The sequence below is a fragment of the Zeugodacus cucurbitae genome, chromosome 2, assembly GCF_028554725.1.
Source record: "Zeugodacus cucurbitae isolate PBARC_wt_2022May chromosome 2, idZeuCucr1.2, whole genome shotgun sequence".
Classification (NCBI taxonomy): Eukaryota; Metazoa; Arthropoda; class Insecta; order Diptera; family Tephritidae; genus Zeugodacus; species Zeugodacus cucurbitae.
Window position 1 is genome coordinate 61310146 of NC_071667.1, and position 10868 is coordinate 61321013.

Here is a 10868-nt window from a genome sequence, read left to right on the forward strand (position 1 = left end):
ACTATATCTTTCCCTTGTATGTATATGTGTCTCATAAATCTTATTATTATATCTGACTAGTTTATAACAAATAAATAAACATTTCATTACACAATTGTAGTCCTAAGTACTCTTACAAATGTGAATGAACGTTTATTTGCATCAGTGCGACTGTCATATCAATAAAAACTATGTCATATAGATATATGTAAAAGACAAGCAAAACGTACTACAATATACTCAAGCGGCCACTCGAAATGCAAATAAGTATCGGCATATGCGCCTGTAGTGGTATTTGGCTTTAAACTATTGTTTCTACGCTATAGATTAATTTAAATGATATCAAAATGTTACATGTACTGTCTCGCCCAATCAGAAGTCCATTCAATGCATTATCAACACATCAGGAAATCAAAAATAAAATAACCCAAAATACGCACTCATTTCGTCAAACTCGACATCTATAGCATATATCATCACACCGATGGCCATAAATTGTCCACATGCGCCAATTTATCGACAAACATGAATTTTTCAAGTGACAAGATAAGAAGTTCCAACTCATTAGCAATCTTTTAAAAGTCTATCACACATATTCGTACCGATTATTTCGTTAATTGAGCTGCGCCCGTAAAGATCGCGAAATGTATCGCAGCAAACCGCAAATGTATATTGTAGTCCTTGTGGCCACATTAGCCATAATCGGACACTGTGAGGCGGGCACACATAGTCTGCCGCCACTGGATAGTGTGAATCCTTCAGCGCATTTCTTGGATGGCCGAATCTCTAGTAATGGCGCACCGAGAGCTGTGCTCGATTATCGGCTACCAAATGCCACCGAACCTGTGCACTACGATGTCGAATTGACGACAAGTGTACATAATGGCACGAAGAGTTTCCAAGGCACAGTTAACATCGTTATCAAAGTGGTGGAAGACACAAAGGCTATCGTTTTGCATAAACGACAAATAGACATTCTCAAAGCGACGATTCTAAATACCGATGTTGCCAGTGCGGTAGTCCAAACTTTAACTGTTGCTTTTGAAGATGAACGTGAATTCCTGACTCTGACCCCAGCCAGTCAAAATGTCGTATTCAACAAAGGCAGCAATTGGAATTTGACCATTAGCTATGCGGGTGAATTGCGTACGGATAATGGTGGATTCTACCTATCGACCTATACTGATCTCTTGGGAAAGGAGCGGTAAGTGAAATTTGGTTGCGTTGATTTACAATGAACTATGTCCTTTAATGCCTTGCGACGTCTAATATGCTCAGTTATTTGGCAACCACACAATTCGAGTCGACCGATGCACGTCACGCCTTCCCATGCTACGATGAGCCAGCCAAACGTGCCACTTTCAGCATCGTCCTTAATCACGATCCTTCTTATAACGCCATATCCAACATGCCATTGGACGAAACCCTCAGCAAGTAAGTCGTTTATTTTGTTTTTGGTCGCAGATTTTTCAGATATATTAATGCTTGTATTTAATAAGGCCTGGCTATTCCGTTTTCGAAAAAACTGTGATTATGCCGTCGTATTTGGTTGCGTTTATTGTGTCCGATTTTGAGTATACCGAAGGTGTCTTGAATGGACGTCCACAACGCATCTACACACGTCCCGACGCTGTCCAGGATCAAGAGTTCGCTTTAGTTTCCGGTTTATTGTTGTTACATCGCCTTGAGGAATACTACAATGTGCGATTCACTCTACCGAAAATCTACCAGGTTGGTGTGCCCGATTTTGCTGCTGGCGCTATGGAAAACTGGGGTTTGGCTACATATCGCGAAGCCTATATGCTATACAATGCCAATTCTACGACGAATACACAGACAGGTATCGCTACGACCGTTGCACACGAATACTGTCATCAATGGTTTGGCAATTTGGTAGCCATCAAGTGGTGGACATACCTTTGGCTTAAAGAAGGTTTCGCCACATTGTTCTCCTGGCAGGCTACAGATGAGGTAAGCTCGTATAATTTGGTTATAAATTCGGCAAGCTTGTTTCTTATTATTCTTGTTTTCTAATTTAGGCTTATCCCGAATGGGACGTATATCAAATGTTCCTTACTGACGACTATCAACGTGCACTCAATTCTGATGGCACTGGTCGATCGGATCCTATGACACATTATGTGCAAACACCAGCAGAAATTTCAAACCGTTACGATTCAATTTCATATTCGAAAGCTGGTTCCGTATTGTATATGTGGCAGAGCGCGTTGACTGACAAGGTCTTCCGCGACGGCTTGAATATCTATTTGACTGAAAAGTAAGTAAGAAGTGTAAAATAGTTTGAAACAGCTTTCCTCCGAACACAACATCTTAGCATATAGCAAATAAAGCACACAACTGGTATAATTACATAGACTGGTATAAGCTATAGCAGTGGGTTATAACACTTTACTGAGGTATTTACATATAATTTAACTGTCTAATTGTGCTTATTTAGATGTGAAAACTTTTGACAAGAAAACTAAATTCAGTAGTAATATATAACCTTCAATTCATCCCCAAGGACGCTTAAATCTTTTAACCATTGAAAACTGGAAATATCAATAATTTGAGCCAGTGGTGGATCCAGAAAAAATTTTTGGGGGAGGGGGTTTTACGAAAAGTTTTATTACACAACGTATTTTTAATACAGAAGTTCCCTCGCGAAAATTCAGTTATTATAGGACACGTTTTGTATTTTTTTAGTGTATTTTTCCCAAAGTACGAATTTGACGCTAAAAAAGCTCGAGAAATATTTTCTTTTTATGAAAGAGTGATCAACTGTTCACAACAAAACTTTTAGGCGAAGGTGAAAATGTGGAAACAGTGAACTTCAGGCAAGCATTTTCGAAATGCTCTCGAAGCTTTAGGTGCAGTGAACAAAACGTCTTTGGGAATATTTTCAAGATTTTACGCATATTGCCGTTATTGCCTGTTTCAATACGAGTAGCATCACCGGAAAGAAGTTTTTCAAGTTTAAAGAGAATTAAAACCTATTTACGAAATACGACAGGTCAAGATAGGCTTAATGATCTAGCATCAATGCATATTCATAGAGATATTCATCTGTCAGTTGATGAAATACTAGAAGAATTCTTTCAAAAACCAAGAGAAATATAACATGGAATGTGAGATCCCGTGTAATCCTCAATTAATCACCGAGCTTCAGCGATACTGCTTGTACAAATGTAGAAAAAGTTCGAATTATATGAATAACAACAAAAATCTTGTAACTTATTGTAATTGCTTATAATTTGATGTGATTTTTTTGATCACTAACCTCATTCCAAACCCATATCAACAAACATATATTTTTCTCTGAGTTTAGGGGGTGTTTGAACACCAAAAACTCCCTTCGTGGACCCGCCACTGATCTGAGCTGTATAAGTGAAGATCGTTTAAGACATACAAATATTATTATTATTGCGCTGCCAGTCACTTTTCAGAAATAGCTATAGTTTATGCTAAAATCAGTTTGAGAATTTTAAAAACATTTCAATTTCTTTTTAACAGCCAATTTAGTGCCGCTGAAGAGGGACAACTTTTCGAAGCTCTCGCCATCGCAGCCGGTGCAAATAATGTACCACTTCCTGCCACTATGCAGAATATGTTCTCAAGTTGGTCTCGTCAATCCGGCTATCCTTTGTTGACCGTCAAACGTAATTACAACAGCAACTCCTTCACCGTTCAGCAGGAAGCTTTCTTCGACAATCCGAATAGCACATCCAGTAATACTTGGTACATTCCCTTGAATTATGCGCACAAAGCAAGTCCGGATCATCGCAACACCACCGCTTCACATTATTTATTGAATGTCAAAGAGATCGAAATCAAGGATAACGCCTTGGCAGCCGACGACTGGTTGTTAATCAACAAACAATCCACCGGTTTTTATCGTGTCAATTATGATGAACAAAATTGGAAACTACTTACTGAAGCGCTAAGGACACAAACATACAAATTCCATCCACGTAATCGCGCACAACTGATTTTTGACGCCTACAAATTCAGTTCGACTGGCCGCCTTAGCCAGGATATCTTCTTGGATCTACTGCAATACCTGCCGAATGAAGATCAATATGCGCCATGGACGTCAGCCTACTCTGCGTTCCTTAATTACGATAGATATCTAAACGGCGATAAGGATTATAAAAATTTCCAATTCTTTGTTGGAGAATTGGTCTCAAATGTCTTTAATAAATTGGGTGTCAATGACATAAGTGGTGAACAACATCTAACCAAATTTACACGTAATATCGCCATTAATCTGGCATGTATGGCTGGCATTGAGAGTTGTCTTCAAGAGACCAACAACAAATTGAAAGCACTCATCGAGAATGGTGTACCAATCGAACCAAATCTACAACGTCAAATCTATTGTAATGGTCTAATGCAATCTGGCGATACTGAATTCGATTTTGTCTATAATCAATTAATGGCTTCCGATGATCAGGCCTTACGTCGTACGCTAGTCTCATCGTTGGGTTGCTCGCGAACCGAGTCTCAATTGAAAAAACTCGTATACAGCTCTATTGATGAGTCCGCCGATTGGCGTGTACAGGAGCGCATCACTCTGCTTAGTGCGGTATATTCGGGTAGCGGCGTTGGTCTTAACGTATGCATTGATTTCCTCAGCGAAAAATGGGAGGAATACAGCAATTTGACACCCGGTTTCGGTGGTGAGAATCCACTTAATGAAGCGATGGTGGGCATGGCCGCCTATGTGGTCAATAAGGAACAGGAAGCCAAAGTGAGTAATATACATTTTTTATAATTTTCAATAAATAAATCGCTTATCTGATTTTAGTATTTGGCGCTGGTGGATAAGGTTAAGGGCAGCGATAAGGTACAAGCCGATTTGGAAACAGTTGCCAAGGCACGCATTCAGCAGAATTTTGACTGGTTGAACAGCAATCGTGAACCGATCATGTTGTGGGTCAATGCAAATGCTATAAAAGCTGGCAGCGCGACACTCAGCGCTTCATTGGCTACACTCTTCACTGCCTTAATGGTTGTGTTGGCGCGTTATTTTTAAAATCTTAGTTTAATAAGTGCAAATAGGTACATTTGTACAGGATTGACAACACTTTAAGCAGAATTTTGATGATTTCAATTAGTTTATAAATATGATATTAAAAAATAAAAATAAAATCAAAAATAAACTTTTACACAAAATGCTCTTTTCAAGCTCTTTTAAGCCGTAAGTATATCAACACTTGTGTAGTCAGCACAACATTGGAGGGGCCACACGCTTAGCTATTGAATTGGCGTAGTAACTCCAAGTATAATTTGTGATCCTTAATGATTAACTTTATTGTTTTCCATTCTTTGCTTAGGAAAGTTCATTGAATAAAAACTCGCTTTCGCTGAATAACTCTACCAGTTTTTAAACACTGTAAACTGAGTTGTATTTAGAATAACTATATCGTATGTAGAAAGTGACTGCAATTCCCCACTTAAAAAAAAAATCAAAAATGGAATCAAAACAAATTTCCGCAGTTGAAACCGATAGCTACAAAAATAGTATACATGTTTGATATACTTTCCCTACGCATTTATACCTGTTGCTTCTTCGATTTGTCACACACCAAAGTTTAGCGAAACGAATACAGCTTATTTTAATTAATAACGCTAAAACTTTTGCAAATATTCATTAAATTACCTTCTAGTATTACCAGAAATTAGTGAAACAAGTTTCAAAGGTCAAGTTCAAGCAATCGTGATAAATAATAACGGCTTCATAGCCACAGAGAGGTACCCAGATATTTCTCAATCTTCAAACTAAGTGGAAGTGTTTAACAAAAACAAAAACAGTATTTGATTTGTAAGAAATTTGCTAGTCACGGGCGAAACGCAGCAGAGGAGATTGCGGAGGCTAAAAGTTGGCTAGTGTCTAATAGTCAAATACTATATACTTCATAGATTAATGCTGAATGTGTCTAATAAAAGTAGTAGTATTCTGACTAGTTTATAACAAATAAATAAACATTTCATTTCACAATTGTAGTCCTAAGTACTCTTACAAATGTGAATGAACGTTTATTTGCATTAGTGCGAGTGTAATAACAATTAAAAGTATACCATATAGATAAAGTGGCAAATGCAATAAAATACATTAAATTTTTACACCTCTCATAGTGCCACTCGATAGTGAGGAGGCACATGAGCCAAATAAGTAACGAAATATGCGCCTGTAGTGGTATATGGCTTTGAACTATTGTTAACAAATTGTTTCTACCTCACAGTTTAATTTAAATGAGTCTTTATTAGCAGTCTATATGGCTCGCCCAATCAGAAGTCCATCCAATGCATTATCAACACAACAATAAATCAAAAATAAAATTACCCAAAATACACACGCACTTTGTCAAACTCGACAACTATGGCATATATCATTAAACCGATGGTCATAAATTGTTCACAATTCCAAATATACCGACATTCTCGTATTAGTCTAACGGGAAGATAAGAAGTTCTAACCCATCAGCAGACTTTTAAAAGTCCACAACACATATCCGTATTGAGCATTTCGTTAATTGAGCTGTGACCGCAAAGATCGCGAAATGTATCGCAGCAAATCGAAAGTGTATATTGTAGTCCTTGTGGCCGCATTGGCCATTATCGGCCCTGGTGAAGCGGGCACACACAGTCTGCCGCCACTGGATAGTGTGAATCCTTCAGCGCATTTCTTGGATGGCCGAATCTCTAGTAATGGCGCACCGAGAGCTGTGCTCGATTATCGGCTACCAAACGCTACTGAACCCGTGCACTACGATGTCGAATTGACGACAAGTGTACATAATGGCACGAAGAGTTTCCAAGGCACAGTTAACATCGTTATCAAAGTGGTGGAAGACACAAAGGCTATCGTTTTGCATAAACGACAAATAGACATTCTCAAAGCGACTATTCTAAATACCGATGTTGCCAGTGCTGTTGCGCAACCTTTAAATGTTGCTTTTGAAGATGAACGTGAATTCCTGACTCTGACGCCAGCCAATCAAAATGTCGTATTCAACAAAGGCAGCAATTGGAATTTGACCATTAGCTATGCGGGAGAATTGCGTACGGATAATGGTGGATTCTACCTATCGACCTATACTGATATCTTGGGCAAGGAACGGTAAGTGAAATGTTGTTCCGCTTTATTAGTTTGAACTATATAATTTAATGCCTTGCGACGTCTAATATGCACAGCTATTTGGCAACCACACAATTCGAGTCGACCGATGCACGTCACGCGTTCCCTTGCTACGATGAGCCAGCCAAACGTGCCACTTTCAGCATCGTCCTTAATCATGATCCTTCTTATAATGCCATATCCAACATGCCATTGGACGAAAAACTCAGCAAGTAAGTCGTTTTTTGGTCTCAGATTTTGCAGATATATTAATACTTGTATTTAACAAGGCCTGGCTATTCCGTTTTCGAAAAAACTGTGATTATGCCGTCTTATTTGGTTGCGTTTATTGTGTCCGATTTTGAGTATACCGAAGGTGTCTTGAATGCGCGTCCCCAACGCATCTACACACGTCCCGGCACTGTGCAGGATCAAGAGTTCGCTTTAGTTTCCGGTTTATTGTTGTTACATCGCCTTGAGGAATACTACAATGTGCGTTTCACTCTACCGAAAATCTACCAGGTTGGTGTACCAGATTTTGCTGCTGGCGCTATGGAAAACTGGGGTTTGGCTACATATCGTGAAGCCTATATGCTATACAATGCCAATTCTACGACGAATACACAAACAAATATCGCTACGATTGTTGCACACGAATACTGTCATCAATGGTTTGGCAATTTGGTAGCCATCAAGTGGTGGACATACCTTTGGCTAAAAGAAGGTTTTGCCACATTGTTCTCCTGGCAGGCTACAGATGCGGTAAGCTCGTATAATTTAGTTTTATATTCGGCAAACGTGTTTCTTATTATTCCTGATTTCTTATTTAGGCTTATCCCGAATGGGACGTATATCAAATGTTCCTTACTGACGACTATCAACGTGCACTCACTGCTGATGGCACCGGTCAAATGAATCCAATGACTCATTATGTACAAACTCCTGCGGAAATCTCACGCCGTTACGATTCCATTTCATATTCGAAAGCTGGCTCCGTATTATACATGTGGCAGTGCGCGCTGCCTAATGAAGTCTTCCGCCAAGGCTTGAATCTCTATTTGACTTCAAAGTAAGTATGACTATACTATAATTATCTTCCGTATACCAAATCCCAGCATGTTGCACACATCTGGTATATATATATGTGTATATGGTATAATCGAGGATCTTGTTAATAGGTTCTTGATTGCGTATCTTGAACAAATAAACCGTGATAACCCTTCGAAAGACAAAGTCAGATTTCAGAACTTTCAGAGCCTGATGCGATTTGAGACTTGTAGCTTTTTTAGCGAGTCGATGAATATCATTATAAATAAAAGTAGTGTTATTATTATGTTCGATTTAAAATTCCCAACTAAAATCGCTTAAATCTTGAATGATCTATCCTCTGAGTTGTATAAGTGAACATCCCTCAACAGATATTTCTATTAAGTTTTTATTGTGATGCGGAATCATTTTTGGAAATAGCTATAGTTTATCCAAAATTCTGTTTGAGATTACCTGGATTTTAAAAAACCCTTCAATTTCTATTTAACAGCCAATTTAGTGCCGCTGAAGAGGGACAACTTTTCGAAGCCCTCGCCACCGCAGCCGGTGCAAATAATGTACCACTTCCTGCCACTATGCAGAATATGTTCTCAAGTTGGTCTCGTCAATCCGGCTATCCTTTGTTGACCATTAAACGTAATTACAACGGCAAATCGTTCACCGTACAGCAGGAAGCCTTCTTCGACAATGCAGGCAGCACATCGAGCAATACTTGGTACATTCCCTTGAATTATGCGCACAAAGCAAGTCCGGATCATCGCAACACCACCGCTTCACATTATTTATTGAATGTCAAAGAGATCGAAATCAAGGATAGCGCCTTGGCAGCTGACGACTGGTTGTTAATCAACAAACAATCCACCGGTTTTTATCGTGTCAATTATGATGAACAAAACTGGAAACTACTTACTGAAGCGCTAAGGACACAGACATACAAATTCCATCCACGTAATCGCGCACAACTGATTTTTGACGCCTACAAATTCAGTTCGACTGGCCGCCTTAGCCAGGATATCTTCTTGGATTTACTGCAATATCTACCGAATGAAGATCAATATGCGCCATGGACGTCAGCCTACTCCGTGTTCCTTAATTTCGATAAATATCTGAATGGCGATAAAGATTATAAAAATTTCCAATTATTTATTGGTGAATTGGTCTCCAATATCTATAATAAATTGGGTGTCAATGACGTAAGTGGTGAACAACATCTAACCAAATTTACACGTAATATCGCCATTAATCTGGCCTGTATGGCTGGCATTGAAAGCTGTCTTCAAGAGACCAACAACAAATTGAAAGCACTCATCGAGAATGGTGTACCAATTGAACCAAATCTACAACGTCAAATCTATTGTAATGGTCTAATGCAATCTGGCGATACTGAATTCGATTTTGTCTATAATGAATTAATGGCATCCGATGATCAGGCCTTACGTCGTACGCTTGTCTCATCGTTGGGTTGCTCGCGAACCGAGTCTCAATTGAAAAAATTCGTATACAGCTCTATTGATGAATCCGCCGAATGGCGTGTACAGGAGCGCATCACTCTGCTTAGTGCGGCATATTCAGGCAGCAGCGTTGGTCTTAATGTATGCATTGATTTCCTCAGCGAAAAATGGGAGGAATACAGCAATTTGACACCCGGTTTCGGTGGTGAGAATCCACTTAATGAAGCGATGGTGGGTATGGCCGCTTATGTGGTCAATAAGGAACAGGAAGCCAAAGTGAGTATAAATTTAGCCGACAAATTTTATGAAAATTGATACTAATGCATGAATTATTAATATTATATAATGTTTATCTGCTTTTAGTATTTAGCGCTGGTGGATCAAGTTAAGGGCAGCGATAAGGTACAAGCAAATTTGGAAACAGTCGCCAAGGCGCGCATTCAGCAGAATTTTGACTGGTTGAACAGCAATCGTGAACCGATCATGTCGTGGGTCAATGCAAATGCTGTCAAAGCTGGCAGCGCGACACTCAGCGCTTCATTGGCTACACTCTTCACAGCCTTAATGGTTGTGTTGGCGCGTTATTTTTAAAACGTTAGTTTAATAAGTGCAAATAGGTACATTTGTACATGATTGGCGACTCTTTAAGCAGAATTTGTATAATTTCAATTAGTTTGTAAATATATGATATTAAAAAAATAAAAATAAAATCAAATATAAACTTTTACACAAAATGCTCTTTTTTTATGTTCTAACTATGTGTGAGGTTGTTCCGATTATAGAAATCGGTTGGCTTTAGGTTTAAAGTTCATAAGAAAATAGGTCATGCGCTTCAAATTGAATCTGAAAGTTGTCATGGTGAAAGCTTTATACGAACGGTATACATTGTCAAAGTTCAAAATAGCTTCAAATCGATATTATATCGACTCTCGAACTGTCTGGTATCGACCGTAGTCAGCACTGATGCTTCATTGGACGCGCCACACGTTTAGTCGCATAAAACCACACGACACGCACAAAACTGTTAAACTAACGGTAACCATAAAATGCCCTATCAATCAATGACTACTTTTATTGACTTGGCAATTGAAACAAAATACAAAACCAAACACCAAAAACTTTAAATAAATTTATTGGCCAACCAAATGAAATTATAAAAAAGAATTTATTGTTTTACGACACCCAAAGAGCGCACACACGCTCGCAGAAACATAACGCGTATAATTGTGTTGCCATTTTTCCAACCAGTTTACCGTTAAGCTGTAACTGGT

At 38.8% G+C, this 10868-nt stretch overlaps 2 protein-coding genes across 2 annotated transcripts; both read left to right on the plus strand.

Moving 5' to 3' along the window:
* Positions 1-584: 584 nt before the first annotated feature.
* LOC105216781 (aminopeptidase N-like) lies at positions 585-5154 on the plus strand. The gene is made up of 6 exons (XM_054225496.1): positions 585-1183; positions 1258-1413; positions 1479-1950; positions 2019-2257; positions 3493-4729; positions 4787-5154. The coding sequence occupies exons 1-6, from the start codon at positions 624-626 to the stop codon at positions 5012-5014; spliced, it is 2892 nt and encodes a 963-aa protein (XP_054081471.1). The 5' UTR covers positions 585-623; the 3' UTR covers positions 5015-5154.
* Positions 5155-6482: 1328 nt separating this feature from the next.
* On the plus strand, positions 6483-10331 carry LOC105216757 (aminopeptidase N). The gene is made up of 6 exons (XM_029043181.2): positions 6483-7102; positions 7177-7332; positions 7390-7861; positions 7930-8168; positions 8637-9873; positions 9961-10331. The coding sequence occupies exons 1-6, from the start codon at positions 6543-6545 to the stop codon at positions 10186-10188; spliced, it is 2892 nt and encodes a 963-aa protein (XP_028899014.2). The 5' UTR covers positions 6483-6542; the 3' UTR covers positions 10189-10331.
* The last annotated feature ends 537 nt before the right edge of the window (positions 10332-10868 follow it).